General features: G+C 36.4%; 1 protein-coding gene across 1 annotated transcript in view; it reads right to left on the reverse strand.

The window, feature by feature from the left end:
- The window catches only part of RhoGEF3 (Rho guanine nucleotide exchange factor 3), a 213,413-nt gene extending 193,489 nt beyond the window's left edge, over positions 1-19,924 (reverse strand). Inside the window, exon 1 of the mRNA XM_089104622.1 lies at positions 15,248-19,924. Coding sequence (XP_088960748.1) covers positions 15,248-19,419 — 4,172 coding nt within the window. The 5' untranslated portion in view covers positions 19,420-19,924. The remainder of the gene's footprint in view (positions 1-15,247) is intronic.
- Between the last annotated feature and the right edge of the window lie 3,238 nt (positions 19,925-23,162).

A 23,162-nucleotide genomic window follows, 5' to 3' on the forward strand; every position in this document is an offset into this window, starting at 1 on the left:
GAAGGACACAGTCTTATTAGAAGAATCTAAATAATGTATCATTAGAACGAATCAACCAAGGAGGTTCGACATTGTCTGATTTTGATATTATCTTGGGTGTAGCCAGGAGAGTCTGGCAGGGGCGGCAACCTCCCTAAAACTCAAAAACTTATATAATTATGTAGCAAAGTCACGAGAACGGCTTTAAAATGGCGTCTAAAAGTGATCGCACCCCCATGAAAACCCTTGGTAGGTCCCGAAGACCAACTAGAGGCTCGAAACTGAAATTACAGCCCCAGGTTATGGGTCTTAATAAATCACAGGGTGCTAATTTGTTGACATTTGCCAGTTTTTCTGCGGTATATGGATGAGTTTTTTAATTTTTTTTATTATCTTTATTTTATTTTTATTATTATTCTTTCTCTTTTTGTGGATTTGTTTGATTATCCCTCTTCCATATCAAACTGTGGAATTTGGAGGGGATGTTTATGTTTCTATTATGTTTTTATGTTATTAAAGTTTAAACAGCAAAAGAAACTTTAACAGCATTAAAACGGCGGTAATTTAAAATGATCATAGCAGAGTAAGAACAAAATTTAGGGAAATGTTTTTCTCTTTTAGATTAAGTTATTCAGAAGAATAGATTAAATCTTGGATTTTTTTTTTGCCCCAAGCCCCTTGTTGCACTTCCTAGCTGAAGGACAATGAAACGGATATCAGTAATGATAGTTTGGACTATGAAGACTAACGCTGTTTAAAGTTTCTATTAATAATTGATTTTAAATTAAAACTTAAAATCACTTTAAATATAGTAATGAGATTTGTTATCTTCAATTGACTGAAAATAACGTGATCTGAAATTTCTCCATGACTATCCAGGAAAAAAGGGAAAGAATATTACCAGGATATTACGGAAAGGGGCTTCAGACTCTTTGTCCGAAATTATATAATTATTATTTTTTCCAAAAATATTTACCGCTATCATTTATTCTATGTATTCCTGCGTTTTTACGAAGTTTTACCCCGCGCCTGAAACAAAATGCTACCAAGTCCAAAACCAGAAATAACCTTTGGTATGCTCACTTTTGTATGTTCGCTTTAGGCTGATTAAAATACATTCTATAAAATACGATACATATAAATATCAGTAGACTCTTTCAATTTTGTTTTTTCTCTCTTAAAACTTCTATATTAATTAAATATAATTACCCTATATCAATGCCCCCTTATAGCGATGACTTAAAAATATATTTGTTGGTAAATTTAAATTAAATTAAAAAAAAAACAAGTTTTTTCAACTGAAACTAAGAAGCAACAGTAAAACTTAAAACAGACAGAAATTATTCCGTGTATGAGGGGAGTCGCCCCCTTCTCAATACCTCGCTCTCCACGCTTAAACTTTTTAGTATTTAAGAAAAAGCTTCTTACTGTTCTAAAACACCACATGTGTTTCGGGAGTCGTTTTTAAAGAATTGGGACAAAAAGTCCAACTTTATTGTAAAGAATAAGGTATCGATGAAGGAAAACACCCTCATAAACAGAAAAATTTCTTTTCGCTTTAAGTTTTATTGTTGCTCCTTATTTTTAGTTGAAAAAACCGTTTTTTTATATTTATTTTCTGATCGTTGTTTAAATAATGCGGAGAAATTCGACTCCCCCTCCATGAAAAATTTCCTTTACCTGTGGAAAATTCCGCCGTGGAAAGTTCCTCCCACAAAATACCCCAGAACAATTCCATCCTCGCTGAAAATTCCCTCCGGAAAATTTTTGAGAATGATTCCACCTGAAAAAATCTCCTTCCCATACTTTTGTTTACAAAAGATTAATTTCTAATCATTTTTTCAAATCATGCAAGAAATCCCCTATAAAATTTCTAAAGGGGGAGGAAAATCCTCCCCCAACGGAAAAATCTTCCAGGTAATTCCAATTCCACAGAAAATTTCATCCAGACAGTTCCCCTGAACATCTCCACACGTAAAATTGAGTCGGCAAAGAGAGAGCACGACGAATATGAAGAATTTCGTGCGGGAATTCTGGCAAGTTACCTCAGTGTAAAAGTTCCCCTGGAGGTTCCCCCCCCCCCGAGACTTCCATCTTCAGGAAAATTCTTCCCGTGGAAATCCCCCCCCCCCGAATAATTTATGTATACTTTGCAATAACAGATACTAAACGCAAAAGGGGGCAAATTTCATAACTTACAGCAGTTTCTCTGGCAGCTGTGGGGGTTCAAGTTATCCCAAAGCGCACATCTATTAGACCTTTCAACTATAGGCCTACTAAACAAAATGGCTATTTCAAAATTTTGATTGGACGACTTTGCGTAAAAAATGAGCGTTGGAAGAGGAACTAGTTACAATCCAATTTTTTTGATCACTTAAAAAGGACACTAAAACTTTAATATCCGTTTGAATGAACCCTCTCCCGATTCTAGGACCATTGTTTTGATACGATCACCCTGGAAGGAAAAACAGCAATTAAAAAAAAAATATAAATGTTTTACTTTTATAACTTTAATAAATCAAATAATATTAACATTTTGATTACTAAATATCAGTATATGTATATTGAACTGACAATTCAAATTCATTTGTATTTTTTTCAGCAAAGTGCAAAAAATGTTCTGGCATTGGGAAGGCATAGGAGTTTTGAGCCCAACTTATGTTAATTACTGCTCGTTTTGAGTTTAACTCGGTTATTAATTGTAATTTCTGTTCGTTTTGAGTTTCATTTATTTATCGATACTGATTTGTGGTAGTTTCACGCTTGGTAGATTATTTGATTTTATTTTTGCTCAGTTTTTGTTTAATGGAGTTCTTTACTTTTCTTTGAAAAACTTATTTTGTGTAAAAAGTTGTTGTAATTAATTTCTGTTAGTTTCATATTGACATTGTCTTATCAGGGAAAAAGAACATAATACTTTTAATATTTTCGTTTTTTTAAGACTTTCTAATATGGGCAACTATATGTATGCTTGAGAAAATTTGTAAGCAATTTCTAACAACATTCACCCTTTTGAAAATCTGGACACAAATAATAGTGTTTAATTTAGTTTCATACCTCTAGTTGACCTGAAATAGAAAACTTGATACCATTCACAAAAAAAAAATCTATTTACTTTCTTTGATAGCTTGGATACACTTACGCTACTTTGATTTGGTTAAGTTTTAAGAGTAGAAGTAGTCCCGAAAGTTTGAACATAATACCCTCAGTCGTTCTTGGGATACTGCTGAGATGCCTTATTGGAAATTAGCATTAACACAGAGTATTTTGATTTTATCTTATGGCAACATTTAGTTTTTAGCAGTAAGTCAAATGGGAGGGTGGGCGGGGGAAGGGGATTAGTTTCCCTCCAAACACTTTCGACTATTAAAAAGGGCATCAGCCCTTTCTATTTTCAATCGAATGAGCCCTTTTCGAAGTTCCTACGACAACTCCATCGATACAAAGTGCCCTGGTCTAAAAAACAACAACAACAAAATACTATACTATACCCACATTGATCTTTACTATAAAAATGTCAAACCTTCCAATCACTTTCGACTATTAAAAAGGGCACTAGGCCTTTCGATTTCCAATCGAATGAACTATTTATGAGTTTCTACGACAAAACTTCCTATAAACACCTTATATGCCCCCGGTGTATATACTACAACCCTTACCCCAAGGGCTGTGAGGGTCGTTTTCATCTTGTAAGACCTAGTTTTCAGAACTTTAAACTACATTAAACAAAATAGCTGTCTAAAAATTTTGATTGAATGTGTTTGGGGAAATAGTGGGCGTGGAAGGGGTGTTCGTTGCCTTTCAACTACTTTCGACTATTAAAATGGGCACAAGCCATTTCAATTTCTAATCAAATGAGCCCTTTTTGAAGTTTCTACGACAACACGTTCTATAAAAACTTTATATGCTCCCAGGGCATAACTTGCAACCCTTGTCCTGAGGGCCGTGAGGGGGTTGTCATCCTCACAGACCTAATTTCCAGGAATTTCTACCACGTTGAACAAAATGGCGATCTGAAAATTTTGATTGGATGAGTTTGGGGGAATGGTGAGCATGAGAGGGGGTTAGTTGCCCTCAAATCACTTTCAACTATTAAAAAGGGCCCTAGCCCTTTCAATTTCCAATCGAATCAGCCGTATTTGAAGTTTTTACCACAACTCTATCAATAAAAACCTTATATGCCCCCTGGGCATAACTTATAACCCTTGCCCTGAGGACTCTTGGGGGTTTGTCATCCTAAAATATATAATTTCCGGAACTTTCAACCAGGTTGAACAAAATGGCTATCTCTAAGCTTTGATTGAATGTGTTTGGGGAAATGGTGGGCGTGAGTGGGGGTCAATTACTCTCCACTCACTTTCGATTATTAAAAAGGGCAATTTCAATTTCCGAACAAATGAGCCCTTTTTGAAATTTCTAAAATAACTTTATATATAAACCTGATATGCCCCCAGGGCATAACTTAAAACCCTTGCACTGAGGGCTCTGATGGGGTTGTCATCCTCAAAGACATAATTCCCAGAACTTTCAACTTCGTTGTACAAAATGGCTACCTCAAAATTATAATCGTATTTTTTTGGGAAAAAGGTGATCGTGAGAGGGGGGATAGTTGCCCTCCAATCAATTTTGACTATTAAAAGAGCACTAGACCTTCCAGTTTCTAAATTAATGAGCCCTGTATGATTTTTTTACAATGTAGCTTTCTATAAAAACCTTAAATGTTCTCGGGGCATAGCTTACAACCCTTGCCCTGAGGGTTGTGGGGGGGGGGGGTTGTCATCCTTAACGACCTAATTTCCAAAACTTTCAACTACGTTGAATAAAATGGCTATCTAAATATTTTGATTGGATGTGTTTAGGGAAAAGGTGGGCGTGCAAGGGGGGTTAGTTGTCCTCAAATCCCTTTCAACTATTAAAAAGTGCACTAGCCCTTTGAATTTCCACTCGAATGAACCCTTTTTCAAGTTTCTACGACACAGATTTCAACAAAAAACTTATATGCCCCCAGGGCATAACTTACAACCCTTGCTCTGAAGGCTGTGGGGGGGGGGGGGGGTCCTGCTCATAGGTATAATTTCCTGAACTTTAAACTGCGTGGAACAAAATGGGTATCTAAAAATTTTAATTGGATATGTTTGGGGAAATGGTGGGCGTGGAGGGGGTGTTAGTTGCCTTCCAATCACTTTCGACTTTTAATAAGGGCACTAACCCTTTGAATTTCCAATCGTATGAGCCCTTTTTGAAGTTTCTACGACGACGCTTGCAATAAAAACCTTATATGCCCCCAGGGTATAACTTACAACTCTTAACCTGAGGGCTGTGGGGGAGTGTCCTCCTCAAAAACATAATTCCTATCTGGAAATCAACAACACTGAACAAAATGGTTATCTAAAAATTTTGATTGGATGTGTTAGGGGAAACGGTGGGCGAGAGAGGGAGGCTAGTTGCCCTCAAATCACTTTCGACTATTAAAAAGGGCGCTAGACCTTTGATTTTTCAATCGAATGAGACATTTTTTCAATTTTCTACGACAGAGAATTGAAATCTTTCTATTGAAGATTTCAATAAAAACTTATATGCCCTCAGGGCATAACTTATAACCTTTGCCCTGAAGACTTTGGGGGGAGTGTCCTGCTCAAAGGTATAATTTCCTGAATTTTAGCTGCGTGGAAAAAAATGGCTATTTCAAAATTTTGATTGGATTTGTTTGGGTAAATGGTGGGCGTTGAAGGAGAGTTAGGTGCCTTCCAATTACTTTGGACCACTAAAAATGGCAATAGCCATTTCAATTTCTAATCTAATGAGCCCTTTTTGACATTTCTACGACAATTCGTTCTATAAGAACCTAATACGCTCCAAGGCTTAACTTACAAAGCTTGTCCTGAGGGCTGTGAGGGGGTGGTCATCCTCAAAGACCTAATTTACAGAACTTAAAACCACGTTGAATAAAATGGCCATCTCAAAATTTTGATTGGATGCGTTTGGGGAAAATTAGGCTTGAGAGGGGGTTAGTTGACCTCAAATAACTTTCGACTATTAAAAAGAGCACTAGTCCTTTGAATTTCCTATCAAATGAGCCCTTTTTTGAGTTTCTAAGACAAAGCTTTCTATAAAAACCTTATTTGCCCCCAGGGTTACAACCCTTGCCCCGAGGGTTGTGGGGGAGTGTCCTCCTCAAAAACATATTTTCTATTTGGAAATCAACTACGCTGAACAAAATGGCTATCTCAAAATTTTGATTGGATGTGTTTGGGGGAATGATGGGCGTGGGGGGGCTAGTTGCCCTCCAATCACTTTCGACTATTAAAAAGGGCACTAGCCCTTTGAATTTCCAATCGAATGAACCTTTTTTGAAATTTCTACGACAACGCCTTCTATAAAAACCTTATATACCCCCAGGGCATAACTTACAACCCTTGCCCCGAGGGTTGTGGGGGAGTGTCCTTCTCAAAAATACATTTTCTATCTGGAAATCAGCTACGCTGAACAAAATGGCTGTCTCGAAATATTGATTGGATGTGTTTGGGGGAATGATGGGCGTGGGGGGGGGACTAGTTGCCCTTCAATCACTTTCGACTATTAAAAAGGGCCCTAGAACTCTCGATTTCCAATCGAATGAGCCCCTTTTGAAGTCTCTACGACGAGGGTTGTGGGGGAGTGTCCTCCTCAAAAAGATATTTTCTATCTGGAAATCAATTACGCTGAACAAAATAGCAATCTCAAAATTTTGATTGGATGTGTTTGGGGGAATGAGGGGCGTGGTGGGGGGCTAGTTGCCCTCCAATCACTTTCGACTTTTAAAAAGGGCACTAGCTACTCCAATTTCCAGTCAAATGAGCCTTTTTTAATGTTCCTACGACACCTACTTTGATACGAAGTGCCCGGGTATGGAGAAGAAAGAAGAAAAATAAATAATACATTGTGCCCACATCGTTCTTTACTTAGGCAGCGCTATCGCGCTGCCTATGAAACTTAAACATACTTTTCCTGGATTAATTTTGAAAATCCCTTTTCACTGCTTCGTTTAATCTTGCGTTTCCTACTATCCGATTGGGTGTATGTAAACTTTTCCTTCGCTGTTAAAACCACTTTCTAAGGTTTATAGTAAAGCTAGAAACCTCATTCAGGAGACTAATCGTTCATTAGTTATACCATGTGTCATATTGTTTGGAATAAGTTGCCTGAATCAGCTCGAGGGTGCCACCCATTCGGTTTGTTTAAAAAAAAAATTGATAAAAATTCTTTGGCTTCGTAGAAGTTATTTTTTTTTAGTCTATTTAATCTAATTAATTAATTTAGTTTATTTATTCTATTTTTTCTATAGTTCATTTTATCCATATTTTCTTTTCTTCCCCTTCGTATGTGAGTAATTGATCATTTTAAATTTTCTTTTGTTTTTCATCTCTGAGTAAGCAACTCATTTGTCTTCCCCCCCCCCCTTTACAGGGCAATCAGCCTTTGGGGGAATAATAACATGTAATATTGTATGTGTATCTAATGAAGAATAAATCTTATCTTATCTTTCGCAGCGTTTTAAACAATTTAGGGGGGGGGGGGTAGTGGGTGACAATCTCCTCACATGTAGCATACACTGAACATAATATTAAAAACAAATGGAAATTAGATATAAAAAAAAAACGTTCTTTTCAAATGAAAGTAAATTGGGATATCAAAATTACAACGAACAGAAACTATTCTGTACATGAGGGAGTTAAAGCACCCCTCAGCCCCCCTCTTTTTACTAATATGATAAAAAGTAATGTTTTCATTTCAATGCCTCAAAATTGAAAAGGCTTATTCATGTACATTTGCTGTAAAACAATTTCAAATGTTTTGAAAAACCGTTGGTAAAACACTCGCAATTAGCAAAATACTATCAGTAAAGCACCACTCCAAATTTACGAGAAAGAGGGGGGCAGTCCCCCTTGTATACAGGATAATTTGTGTTTACAGTGAGGTTTAATATCACTCTAAATTTCATTAAAAAGTAATAATAATAATAGTTCCACAAAGATGGCCTCAATTCTGGAGCCAAATCTTGGATGCTAATCCGTAAATCTACGAGACACATGGGGGAAAATTAATCCAGGATTGAGGCAAAATTTGTCCAAACAAGCAAAAAAAAGCGAATCGCAACAGACATAAGATCGAGTTGTCGTCCTACATACGCACTTGCACGCAAAGAGGAATAGAATAAGAAAATACCCCGAGATTCATTCAAATCCCCCTGTGGTAGAACGACGGCTTATTTTTTTTTTGCTGAACCCCACTCCAGTCTGCACGCGTCTATTTCCATGGAAAGACTTGATCTAGGCATATATTAAATCTTATCTTCAGCTTTTTTCCTTTCTTTCTTTAAACACAAAACTTTTTTTTTGCAAAACAGGATATAAGATGGTTCAGAGTAAGATTCTGACTTAGTTGTAGGCAGGACTAGAGATACTGACCCGTAGAGTTAGTTCTCACATCTGAGGGAGGAAAGGGGGACGGGAGGCAAAAATAGTCTATGATGGATGTAGAGCAAAAAATATAGTGAAAGATAGAAAAGGTCTTCATTATTAAAAAGTCACTTCCACAATGTCTTACAAATATTAGCACTCTATTATAATTAAAAAATAATAATAGAAATAATAAAAATAAAATCCAAGCTAGTACATCCCGGTCACATGCGGCCTATTTGATTCAAATCTGCGGCCCTTTTATATATATATATATATATATATATATATATATATATATATATATATATATATATATATATATATATATATATATATATATATATATATATATATATATATATATATATATATATATATATATATATATATATATATATATATATATATATATATATATATATATATATATATATATATATATATCAAACAATTTAATTCAGAGAACTTACATACAAAAGGATTGTAGTACCTTCATAACAATCTCGAAGATTATGCCAAATCTTTCAGATAAGATCAAAACTGATATGGACTTTGGTTAGATTGGGAAAAGTAAAGGCAGAGAAACAACAAGAACAAAAATGTGTTTTTTAACTTTTTAATAATTGCTGTTATTTTTATTGTGTAGGTGCTCTTCTTGATAAGAGTAGCACCATTCGATACCCCAATCAACAAATTTTAAATATAATGGCCACTACCGTGACAGTTGCCCTCCCCCTGATGGGGTCACAAATAGCCCTAGGCCATTTACAAAAATGCACGATAACATTATATTTTTGTGAAGTTAGTTACTAGCATGTATTGCGGAACTAAGGCGGTAGTAAAGGTCATAGATCAGGGTTTTTCCAGAGTATATAGAAACCGTAAAGGGGTAAAACAAAATAGTGCTGTTTCCCCCCGTTTGTTTTCTATGTGTATAAATGATTTAGTTCAGTTTTTGGAAAGAAGGTGGGCTCCGACAGTGGGTCTTGGCTCAAAATTACTTTCAGTTTTGCTTTTCGCTGATGATTGCGTACTTGTAGCTAAGTCTGCCCAGGAATTACAGATTTTGTTAGATCTTGTTGCAGATTACTTAGATCTGAAGAAGCTCCAACTTAATGTTAAGAAGACAGAAATAGTTATTTTTGGTAAAAGAAAAGATAAAGAAAGTAATGGTAAGTTTATGTTTAAAGGAGACGAAATAAAGATAGTTGAAAATTCAAAATATTTAGGTTTTGTATTTCAAAATAATGGTAGTTGGTGTGCCCATATTAAAGAGTCAGTAAAAAGGGGGAAAGCGGCTATATCGACGGTTTTTAGGAATGGTACAGTTATGGGTATTAAAAGTCTAGCAATGCATAAGAGAATATTTTTAACGCAGATTATGCCAGTTATTCATTATGGTGGGGAATTATGGGGGATGGAAGCGGCAGAACAGCTGCAGACCCTTCAGATAAGTTATTAGAAAAGGCTTTTCGGCCTCCATAGAACTACGCATACCTAGTTTTTGAAAGGGGAGCTAGGGCTTTTTTCGCTCCGTAAACATAGGCTAATTCAGGTAGTTAGATTTTGGATGAAGTTAGTACAGGTACCACGACGTAAACTTATTAGAGAGGCCTATGAAGAGCTACTTGCTTCAGGGCGTAAGAGGTCGTGGCCGTTTAGGGTTAAATCCTTATTAGACAGATTAGGATCATATATATGGAATGATGGTAGAGACCCCGCTAATGGTCAGATTGATTTAAAAGGAATAGTTAAACAAAGATTAGAAGATCAGGAGATAAAGACATGGGGGAATGACATTGAGAGATCCGAGACATTAAGTGTTTATAAGGACGTGAAAAAGGTGTTTGGCCCGGAGATTTACTTTAAATTTAATTTGCCAAGTAAGTATTTGTCATAGTGGTTGCAGCTGCGGGCCAACTGTTTGCCTTTAAGACGGAGGAGTAAAGTATTTGAGAGAGGTAAGGGGTTCCCGGCGTCTAGGTACACATGTCCCATTTGTAATATTGAAGAGGAAAATCTGGACCATTTTCTGTGCCGGTGCCAGGGGCTTACTGATTTGAGGGAGGGTATTTTGGGGAAAAGTAATTTTTCACTTCGGGGCGTGTTGTCTCAGACGGTACCTAGCCTCATGTGTAGATTATGTAGATCTGTGGATCAGGCACTAAAGATAAGAAAGGAACTATTGTGAAGAAGATTTGTTGTGGTTTGGAAGAAGAAGGCTGAAGGGAGTTTTACTTTTGTTTTCCTGTTTTATTTGATGTATAGTGTATATGGTCCTGTATAAAGGCTTTTGAATACACGATTATTATTATTATTATTATTATTATGTGTGTGACATTGTGTATAAGTATGTGAGTTAGTTTTATAGTATTATTTGGCTTTTGTGCTGCAATTGTTATGTTATTTTATTTGCCATGGGCTATGTTTAGTTATTGTTATATATGTTATTATCATGTGTTTTGACTATATATGCAACTGTGTTTGTTTTTGCCATGGCCCAAAGAGGCTTTTGTTTTGCAATAAATATCTATCTATCCATTATAATAACAAACTCTGACTTTATAATATGCAGTTTAGTGTTTCCTTGCATTATTCTCTGCGTTTTTAAATCATTTTTTAAAATATATTTATCCAACTGTTCCCACTATTTCATTATGGCATGATACGTGAGACCAGATTAAGAATAAAACGCTCGTTTAACGAAGAGATGCGATAGTTGAAGCAATGAAAGACAAGGGGAAAATATATTATTTAGGGATATGTCTAACCCCACGAGGGGAGGGCGATTGTCGCAGCAGTGGCCATTACATTTGGAAAAGTGTTGATGGGGAAGTCGAATAGTAGGCCTACTACTCTTTCGTTATTATAGTGTTTCCTTAAAAAGAGCCCATAGACAAAAAGAAAACCTAATTGAATGATATGATGCATACATTATCGCTGGTACTGTTCTATTAACCGGACTCTTTTTATATCTCAAACTCGAGCGCGTTGAAAAACCCGTTTGTCAACGGGATGATACAAGACACAGCTGTAGAGAAATACAATGTATAGCGTGGTTTTAATTGCGTATACGATATTTAAAGTGTTGTTTTTTGGGGTTTAGGGGGGGGGAAGGTACCTAGGTTAGGTTAGGTTACGTATTTAATATATGCTATGCTTTGCCCCCACCCCCCTAATGTGCAAATATATAGCCCAAATTTGTTTCTAAACTATTATATAGTCATCCTATTTTATTTCATTAGCATTAACCAAACTAGCACTATATAAAAGAGTCCGGTTAACAGAGCAGTATCTTATCGCTTAATAAGTTATTACATGGAGGGGGTGGGGTATTAGTGCTACATTCTCAATCTCCTTAAGAAAACACTAGACCTATAAAATTCAGAAAACTACTTTAAAACTTTCTAAAGCGCTTACTAATATCATTCCTTAAGGCAGCGTAATTAATATAACCCAGTCACCTTTCCCCTAATGGTTGAATATATCCCCCGAATTGTATGTAGCCTACACAATGAATTTTCCATACATTATTTTCCGTTCGACGCTAATTTTAAGAAAATAGTCATGTACTGGATTCCCCAGCATTATTTAAAAAATGACCAGAAATTAAATTAAAAAAAAAATCAACTGAAAGTAAGGAGCAACATCAAAAATTAAAACGAACAGAAGTTATTACGTATATCAAAGGGGCTGTCCCCTCCTCAATGTCTCGCTCTTTACGCTATTAAATAAAAAAAACAAGTTTTTTTAACTGAAAGTAAGGAACGACGTTAAAACTTAAAACGAACAGAAATTATTCCGTATATGAAGGGGGCTGTCCCCCTCCTCAACGCCTCGCTCTTTACGCTAAAGTTTTTTTATTGTTTAAAAAAATAGAGTTGTGAGAAAGTCAAACTTTAGCGTAAAGAGCGAGGCGTTGAGGAGGGGGACAGCCCCCTTCATATACGGAATAGTTTCTGTTCGTTTTAAGTTTTAACGTCGTTCCTTACTGTCAGTTAAAAAAACTTGTTTTTTTTATTTAATTTTTGAACGTTTTTGAATTAATGCAGGTTTTGATTTTGGCTCACCGTACATGAATAATTAAAACAAAATTTGCATATTATATTTGGTTAAATGGCTTTTTCGAAACTTGTTTAATTTTATTTACGAACGTTTTTATTAGTAATAAATATACGTAACTTAGAATTAACTTACGTAACGAACTTCTATATTCATAAATTTTTAACACGTATATTAGGGGGTTCGCCCCCTAGTCAATACCCTGCTCTTTAAACTATAGTTCGAATTTTTTTTCCAGTTCTTTAAAAATGACCTCTTAATCACAATCAGTTGATCAGTTGAAAAACTTGTTCTTTTTTATTTAATTCCTGATCTTTTTCTTTAATAATGCTGGGAAATCCGGCGCCCCCTTCATAGCAATGTCCCTTCCCCCCGGCACCCTTCCGTCCGGGCCCGTTCCGTCCCGCGCGCGCCCGACCCGCGCCTGCCCCCCCCTCCCCGCCCAAAGCTCCTCTGAAACAGGCTGGATACTTCGCAAGAAACAAAGCAATATGTTAACATTGAGTAAAGTTCATAACTTTCAGCCCTCCCCCTGGGGACTTTGGGGGATAAAGTCATCCTAAAAGACATTTTTATCATATTTTCGACCATGCTGAACAAAATCGCTATCTCAAAATTTTGATCGGGTGACTTTGGGAAAAACATGAGCGTGGGAGGGGGCCTAGTTGCCCTCCATTTTTTTCTGTCACTTAAAAAGGGCACTAGAACTTTTAATTCCTGGTCCAATGAGCCCTCCTACTTTTTTCTAGGCCTACTGGGTCGATAAGATCACCCCTGGGGAAAAAAAAAAAAAACAAACAAACAAATAAAAACCAATCCCTGATATTTCTTCTGGCAAAAAATGGAAAATTCCACATTTTTGGATATAGGAGCTTGAAACCACTACAGTAGGGTTCTCTGATACGATGAATATGATGGTGTGATTTTCATTAAGGTTCTATACCTTTTAAGGGGTCTTTCCCCCTTTTTTCGAAAATCAGCCAAATTTTCTCAGGCACGTAACTTTTGATGGGTAAGATGAAACTTAATGAAACTTATATATTTGAAATTAAAATTAAAATCTGATTCTTTTGATGCATCTATTGGTACCAAAATTCCGGTTTTTAGAGTTTCGGTTACCATTGAGCCGGGTCGCTCCTTACTTACAGTTCGTTACCACGAACTGTTTGAAAAGTTAAAAAAAATTTTGATTCACAAACCCCTGAATCACAAAGGCCGTTTAATTACAATAGATAGCTCTTTTGAAAGCACTAAAAAAAACTGTAGCTTAAAGAGCGTGGTATTGACTTGGGGGAGAACCCCCTCACATACGTTATAATTTCTGTTCGTTTTAAGTTCTAATATTCCTTCTTACATTTCAGTTGAAAAAACTTGTTTTTTTTATTTAAATTCTGATCGTTTCTTAAATAATGATTGTAAATCTGGCGCCCCCGGAAGCTAATGTTCACTTACCCAAAAGAAAAATCAACACCGGAAAATGTCTTACGTTTCATCCCATACTAAAGGCCCCCCCCCCCTCCAGAAAAAATCCTTCCTGAAAATGGTTGTATACGTCCCAATAACCAATAAATAATGCTGGCAAGTCTGGCGCCCCCTTCATGGCAATTTCCCTTCCCCCATGAAAACTTCCTTCATGGAAAGATCCTTCCATATAGCCCCCGACCCTCTCCTTCCCCCACCTACCAGAAAAAATATCCTCTGAAAAAGTATTTATACTTCCCAATAAACAAAAATATATGTTAAAATTTATTAAATTTCATAACTTTAATCCCTCCCCCAGGGGACTTTGGGGGATCAAGTCATCCTAAAAGACAGTTTTATCATATTTTCGACCATGCTGAACAAAATGGCTATCTCAAAATTTTGATCTGGTGACTTTGGGGAAAAAATGAGCGTGGGAGGGGGCCTAGTTGCCCTCCATTTTTTTTGGTCACTTTAAAAGGGCACTAGAACTTTTAATTTCCGTTCCAATGAGCCTTCATACGATCTTATAGAACCACTGGGTTGATACGATCACCCCTGGGAAAAAAAACAAAAAACAAAAACAAATAAACACGCATCCGTGATCTTTCTTCTGACAAAAAATGGAAAATTCCACATTTTTGTAGATAGGAGCTGGAAACCTCTGCAGCAGGGTTCTCTGATACGCTGAATATGATGGTGTGATTTTCATTAAGGTTCTATAGCTTTTAGGGGGTCTTTCCCCCTTTTTCCGAAAATCAGCCAAATTTTCTCAGGCGCGTAACTTTTGATGGGTAGCACTAAACTTGATGAAAGTTATATGTTTGAAATCAGCATTGAAATCTGATTCTTTTGATATATCTATTGGTATCAAAAACCCGTTTTTTAGAGTTTCGGTTACCATTGAGCAGGGTCACTCCTTACTTACAGTTCGTTACCACGAACTGTTTGAAAGTTTGACTTTTCTCACAACTTTATTTTTTTTAAACAATAAAAAACTTTAGCGTAAAGAGCGAGGCGTTGAGAAGGGGACGGCCTCTTTCATATACGGAATAATTTCTGTTCGTATTAAGTTTCAATGTCTACTTTACTAGCGTAAAGGCCGAGGTATTGACTAGGGGGAAAACCCCTTCATATACGTAATAATTTCTGTTTGATTTAAGTTTTAATGTCGCTCCTTACTTTCAGTTAAAAAAAAACTTGTTTTTTTATTTAATATACAAGTACCAGTGGTCCTTCAACCACAGACCTGGTGTATAGGCAACTAATGAAAACAGTAGCAATAAATGTGATAAAGACCTTACCTAATGTATTGACATTCACCAGTTTCCCTGGAATCTGAAGGATCTAAATTTTCACGATGTAAAGGAACCACCTTCCTTTCCCCTCCAATGACCATCAACGCCGAATGATACGCCGGATCTTCAATAAGGTCAACTCTAGCAAAACGGCTACTCAAAACAGGGGGATTAGATCGTTCATACAATATTGCCTCTGCCAATTCGGGAGTCTTTTCGTCCCTTAAAGGCTGGAAATCTTCTATTTCTTCCAAAGAAAGAACTCCACCTTTAATACATTGTCTTTCTGCTTCCATTTTAGAAAGTAACTCTCTGCTTACTGAATGATACAGCTTTCTTTGAGCAGAGTCGGGAGCGGTGGCATAATCCATATTGTCATTTTTCTTCTTATAGAAGGTATCAAACTGAGGTTCAGATTTCGGTTTTGAGAATGTACTCATTTTTCTTAAAATTTTGGCTTTAAGGCCATAACCTCTCAACTTAGAAGGTTCGTCCTGTACCCTCGGACGAAATTCAGATCCTGTATATTGTCCTGGCATGCCATCCATATATTCTGTATAGACGGATTCATTCGCAAGGTATCTAGAATTTATAGGTAAGTCTCGGGTTGAAGGTACATCTGTTGACAAAAGCAATTCTCTTGGATTTAAAGGCTGGGGTATAAAACCTACAGTCCTAGGGTATTCTTTATATTTCGCGTAAGTTTCACTCCGAGATCTACCATACGTACCATAAAGATCATATCGGGGGTATTCATAAGTTTCAGTCGCGGAGGTTTTGGGTCTGATAGTGGCGTAGACTGTATCATAATGAACTGATGGAATTGTTGGTGGCAGGGGAGGTAAAGGTCGAATTTCCTGAGAATAAAGTCTCCTTGTGGTGCCATACCCCCCTAAATTATATCCTGCTGGGCTAGCATTTCTGGATCGTTCACTTGAGACTTGTGTACAAGCCGTTCCAACACTTTCCGGGTACAATTCACTATTTCGTCTTTTAATATTGGCGCACAGGGTTTCATACTCCTTAATGCTTTTCGCTGGAGACACCGAGCGTGAAGGGCTGCATTCTGAACTTCGCACACAATTTATGCTTTTATTTTGCCTCTTTTGTGGGGTTAAAAATTTTTGCTTAAATATTGTGGGGTCAAATTCACACTGCGAAAACCCAGATATGAACATTGAATGTTGCTCAATATCACTTACAGGACAATACTGAACATCATGGCCCGTATCATTTGCTTCTGTGACTCCATTCTTTGTCAATTTAGTTCTCACGAGGCTGTCCTCTAATTCACATTCTGTGGGTATAGACATGCGTGAGATTATTTGCGGATGGTCAGCTTTTTCGGCTACGTTGAAATTATTCACAGCACCGGACTTTGTTGTTTCTGAACTATGGATTTGTTTCTTACAAGATAAATTATCCAAACTAGGCCTTTCTGTGTATTCCAGTTTTCTAGTTTCTAAGAGATGCTCATGGTTATCATCAGTTGCTGTTTCTAAACTGTTAATTTGTTTTTTACATAATATATTATCTAATCTATGTCTTTCTGTAAACTTTCTAGTTTCTAGGGGACTTTCAAATTTTTTCCCAGTTGGGGCTGAGTTGTTGGCTTGTTTTATACACAATAAATTATCCATGCTAGATATTTCTTCGTTTTCAAATTTTCTAGTTTCGTCTGTTATAATTTGTTGTTTTAATGCTATATTTGAAGCCACTTTCTCCTCTTTTTCAAATTTACATATTTGCTGAACGCCTGTCATAATTTGCACTATGGTCCTATCCTGTTCTACAGTAAGAATCTCACTACTAACATAGTTGCACTGCTTCAAGTCTTCCGACTCACCATTTTTCTTTGTCACTATTGCACTACTAGACAAAGCTCTTCTTAATAAAGAGGGTCTAGCTGGTTTTTTAATTTGCGGTGTTTTGACAAAACCGTTCTCTTTTTTTGTAATTTCATTAGTAACACCATCACTTTGAGTATTATTCTCCTTTTTGCTTTCTGAGTTTTCCATTATTACTTCCACATGGTCTGAAATAGTATTTTTAACTGGCCAACTTTGACATTGGTGAATCACTTCGGATTGTATCAAATCTGACTTATTGCTTGCGGGTAGGACGGTACGACACAACAAAGGAATTTCTCCATGGCTGTTACTCCCACTCAATATGCCTGAGGTAACACCTTTCAAAGCAGATTTGTAACAAACGTCTGTCTCGTAATCACTCTTGCCTCGAACTTTATTGACCTTCTTTTCGACAGGTCCAGAAAATCGTTTTGAAAAGCTTGGCTTTGCTTCCAATTTTTCATTAATTATGTGCTTCTGTTTTTTTAATGAGAGATAATTAGGCTGACCCTCTTCTTTGACTAATTGCTGACCCTCAAGAGAATTCATAAGGCCTTTTAAATTAACACTTTGAAATGACACTTGAGAATTTTCAACTGTTTGATCTTTATCTTGCTCTTGACACACAGAACTATTGATGTTTTCAAGGGGTTTAATTTCATCCGCAATAAATAAGAGATCGCGGGCTTCTTTTGACTCTTTTAATGCTCCTGTTAAATTGGATATTGTACAACTCTGATTTTGAGCTAATTCAGTCTCGGCTGTCTTACAATACAAATCTGTCGGTTGCTTATTGCTTAATATATCTTTTTTAAAGCTGTCAAAATCAACTAAATCAATCAAAGATGATTTTGGGATGCTGTTATTGTCGCCCAGCCCAATATTTGGTTGAGTTAATCGCTTTGCGTGAGAAGATTCAGAGCTCAATTTTTTACTCATGTCATCAACTGCTTCACAAGTAATTTTTCGTTCAGAGAGTGTTGACAAGTCACTATCATTACTACCGTCTGGAGCTACGAAATTTTGCTCATTTTCGACCAAATTTGAAACCGCATTTTTTTTAGGATTTCTTAATGAGATAGCTCTGCGAAGAGTGGCTGACTGTCGTGGAACTTTTAACAAGCTTGGTCTAACAGTTAAGGGAGCTGTGTCCTCATTACTTTTCCTGTCAAGGACTTTCCTTTCTTCTCTTGGTAAGGGCTCGTTAAGTGACTTCTTTTCAGCGAAAGGCAAAACAGAGTCAGACTGTTTCTTCCTTCCTTGACATGATCTTTTACTATTTTTGTTTTGGATATTTGTTTGTGGATATTTGTATATTTGTTCATTGTTGCATTTAGGTTCTGGAGCAGATATGACACTAGAGAACTTTGATTGTGGTTTTTCTTCACTCTTTGTGCTGTTTACATTTTCTGCAGATTTCAGATTGTTAATATGGATTTTGTTAATACTCTCCTTGCTTGGAGTATTTCTTAAGCTTTGCTTGGAGGATGAAGTTATGCTAAGAGGGATCTTACTACGATTGGGGCGAGGCGGTGCCACAACTTTTTGAAGAAGACTAGATTCTGAATGGGAAGGCTTGCAATTCGTTTTTAATTCTTCAACGGGCTGGTCTGACGATATACTTCTAATTATTTTCTTAGTTCGTAAAGGTTTTTCTCTAGAAGATGATCGACTTATCGAGTGATTAGCAGTTGCTGATGCTTCATTAGTTTTGGCAGATTTATCAAACACGTGTTGAGGTGACGTCAGCTTTCCATTTAAGGAGGATGTTCGCTGCACTTTAGGAGCGGGTAGTTTGTTCCTTTTTGGAAGAGTTTTGCCTGGGGCTGAAGACTCTTCAGCGTTAAAACTTATATCTGGATGAGATTCAAAAGAGTCACATACTGTTGAATGTAAATTACTTAGATTTAAGGACGATGCGTTAGTTGATGAGCTCGAATTTATATCTGAAGTTTTATTAGAATTATTAACTAGAGAATTCTCATTTTTACTTTCGTTATTCCGACTTTTGGAAACGGTATTGGTGGTATTTTTCACAAAAGTTCCGTCCTTAGCCTCGGTTTTAACTGCTTTAATACCGATCTGTTTCGGAGTTCTTACCGTCGACTTTGGGTCCACATTTTTATTCTGGTTTGAGGTTTTAGTAAAAGTTAATCTTACCGAATCATTCCGTTTAAAATAATCCTTCTCTTTTGGTTCTACTTGGTCCGTAGCCTTTGCAGTTGAAGCCACAATTCTCGGTAATCTGCTTGCTCTACAAGAAGAGGCGTTCGCGACAGCGGGGCTGGTTTCCCTGCCAGACCTTTTCCTTGGAGGAGGAATCGGCATATCTTTAAACTTCCTAATATCCTTTAAATTCACTAGCTAAAACTACATCGTATGTTCCTCGAATCGAAGAGTCAATATAACCGTTTTCTTCTCTTTTAAGAGATACAGTTTCAGCAAAAGTAGCCTATACCAGAACAAGATATGCTACCGCTTCCTATTATCACTTCAAAGGTATACAATTAAATGTATTTGTTAACAATTGGAAGGGGGCGTGACAGAAAACATCACAAAAAACTCTGCCTCAATCAACACATTCCTCACACAGCAGGTTCCTAAACGCTAGTATCCATTTTCCGCGGAGATAATATCCGTTTGTCACTCTTTCAAATCTCGGTTCGCACTGAAGCTATCTGAATAAGGTATTAGTCGAGCATGGCCTTCAGCTATGCAAGAGACAATTAACCACTTGTTTCAAATAGTGACCACAGAGTGGGCACATTATATTTTGTCTTCGCGTGTATCCACACCCCTTTTCACTCTAAACGGAAGTGGTCGTAGCTGATCTGATTGAAAACTATATTGGCCACTTTCAATATTACCTGCAATATACGGCCTGATATTATTTTATTACAAATAAATTAAACAAGTATGTGCTTGGGGCCTATAGGATAGATTTGAGACAAGCAAGTGATGATTCATTTTCACTTTTTAAGTATCAATAGTAACAACAATAGAAGGTATTCCCGTACAATCCAGAACACACATCGAGAAGTGAAGCTAGGTTAATCCAAATGAAATATACCAAAATTTGATGAAAATATAATGCTCTAGTAACAAAATTATGGAAACTAAAACATAGAATTATGCAAAAGCATATGCAAATTTTGCAACTTAGCAAATGCCCAACCAAAATACCATCTCTACAACACTATATTTTAAATAACGTCCAGAGTGTGTTCTGGATTTTACGGGAGTACCCAATAAAAAAACCGGGTAACCCCCCCCCCTGGATACGGCCTTGCTGGCTACACTGCAACTAATTCATGTGATGCATAAATATCAACGCTTAAAGTACCAAAGACAGATATATATTAAAAAATTAGGGCAAATCAGGAATTCAATTTTTGATGAAAAATACCTTCATTTGCAGTAACACAGTTCTGGGTAGTAGGCCTAGTGGGTACCAAAATCCGAAAAAAAAAACAAAAAACGCTAGAATGCTAAAAAAAGCAACAAATTTGCTGGACTAACCAGCTTAAGAGTTGTAGCTTTGGTTTGGAAATGTAGTTGTGTTTGAAAATGTGAGAGTGTTTCACTGGGAAAAAAAACATTGTCAGGTTTGACTAAACAGTTTTACTTATTGATTTTCATGGCATAGCGTGGCAACACTGAGGGAAACTAGGTGATGTCAAAAAAAGTTATAATTCTAAAATTATTCTAAATTATGTAAATGATTTAATAAAACGGCTGTTTTCATTTATAAATTGACCGAAGATGGGCCAGGGGACAAAAAATGTTTTTATTTTGGTTTCCATGTTACTATAGTGGCCATTCCGTAATCGTGTTGCATGACAACACTGCCACTTTTTGGGAGGGGTCATGACCAAAAGCATTCTACAACTTGGTAAAATGAAAATTCCAAAATTTTCCTGTATAGGGAACGTGAAATTGAGAAGCAAATTTCAGCTGAAGTTTGAAAATTTTTAGTATTTTTCCAGAAAAACACGATTTTTTTTTTCGACCAAGTTAAGCTAGTGTGAAAGGTTTGGGTGTTATTTTGTTTGGGGGGAGGGGGTATTTGGGTATTATTATTGGAAAAAAGCCTTTTTCGACATTTTATTGGGAAAATTAAACAAAAAAAATACTCCCTATATTTTCAAACATACATTTCTCCCACACATTTTTATGAATTGACGCCACTGCAGGCTGCCTGTAGCGTTCTTTACAGATCTTTTATATTTTATCTATTAGTGTTTAAGCTAATTGATTTGAGGCCAAGTGACAATTATCTAGTTATTCTACTTTTAAATACATCTCGTCCATTTTATGTGTATTAATGATAAATAGAACAGTTCTGAAATTCATTTTTTGCCTTCAAATGAAAAGTTGATGTTACTCAAGATATGAGGTTAACACAAAAACGCGTTATAATCGAGGGGTCACTAATTGTTTGCCACCTGGTGTATATCGTGAAGTTGCTTTTGTTAAAATAGTAAGAACTTTGTCTTCTAGTCAATTTTCTAAGCCTTAGAAATAGAGAAAAGTAGAGATATGAATTTGAAAACACCTTAGTGGGGCATAATTTATGCCCCGGAAAGTGTTATCCCTCGCAAATTATCCCTCGGGATAAATTGTTTCCCCGGGAATTTATCCTTTGCTCTTTATGCCAAATTTTTTTTAGTAATTATAGAAACTTCTTTTTCTAATTAAACGACCCTTGTGTTTGAGGATTCGTTCTTAAAAATATGGGGTAAAAAGTCAAACTTTACCGCAAAGAGCTGGACATTTAGTAGAACTCGCGTACGGAATATTTTCCGTTCGTTTAAGTTTTAATGCTGCTCCTTACTCTCAGTTGAAAAAGAGCTTGCATTTTCTTATTTAATTTCTCATCCTTTTTCAAATAATGCCGATATTAATGCTACAACTACTGTAACTGTTGCCCATTATGCTTTAAAACTTGATGTTGCTATAAAACTAAATCAAAATGCCCTGTGTGTATGCTGGTTGCCGATAAGATACCACAGCAATTTTCCAAGAACGACTGAGTTGACACTGTATTGAGCCAAAATCGAAACACACTATGCCCTATAGGTTGTCAAGGGGACGCATTAGCAATGCTTCAGGAACGGTTCATGGTATTAAGTTGAAACTTTCAGCGCGTATTTCAGGGGGGTGATGAAGACAACCAAAGGTGCTATGTGCATACTGTAACTAATGCTACTACTGCTACTACAACTATTGCTACTATGCAAGCTAAGTTATTAAGGTGAAGCTGTCAAGGAATATTTAGACGGATGCTGAAGTAAATCAAAACGAAGTGTGATCATGTAGATTGTCTCAAGAGTGACACAACAACATCTCAAGTACGGCTTGCATTATTAAGTTAGACCTTTCAGGATAAGTTGTAGCGGATTTAAAACTAGCCAGAAGGCACCACGTGTAAACACTATTAATACTACTACTACGATTACTGTTGCCCATTAAGCTTTAAAATTAATTGGTGTTCTAAAACTAAATTAAAAGGCACTGTGTGTATGCTGGTTGCCAATAAGACATGTCGGCAATATCGAAGGAGCGACTGAAGGTATTAAGTTTAAACTTTCAGGGCTGCTGCTTTTACTACTTCTGCTCTTACAATTTAACGAAATCAAAATTGTTTAAGCGTATCCAGGGTGTTGGGAATGGTACTAAGTTTTATTTTTTAGATCAACTTGAGGAGGTATAAAACTAAATTAAAACTAAATTAAACAATACTACTTTCGTCCAGATTTTCAAAAGGGTGTACGTTGTTAAAAATTGTTGGAAAAATTTCTTCAACATACAAATAACGAGCCACGTTTTGGATTCATATAGAAGATTAAATAAAAAAAAACAAGTTTTTTAAACTGAAAGTAAGGAGCGACATTAAAACTTAAAACGAATAGAAATTATTCCGTAAATGAAAGGGCTATCCTCTCCTTAACACTTCGCTCTTTACGCTAAAATATTTTATTGTTTTAAACACTAGAGTTTTGAGAAAGAGTCAAACTTAAGCGTACAGAGCGAGGTGTATAGGAGGGGACAGCCCCTTGCGCATATGGAAT

This window comes from Artemia sp. Qi Xiang Cuo, chromosome 18, assembly GCF_049724085.1.
Source record: "Artemia sp. Qi Xiang Cuo chromosome 18, ASM4972408v1, whole genome shotgun sequence".
NCBI lineage: Eukaryota > Metazoa > Arthropoda > Branchiopoda > Anostraca > Artemiidae > Artemia > Artemia sp. Qi Xiang Cuo.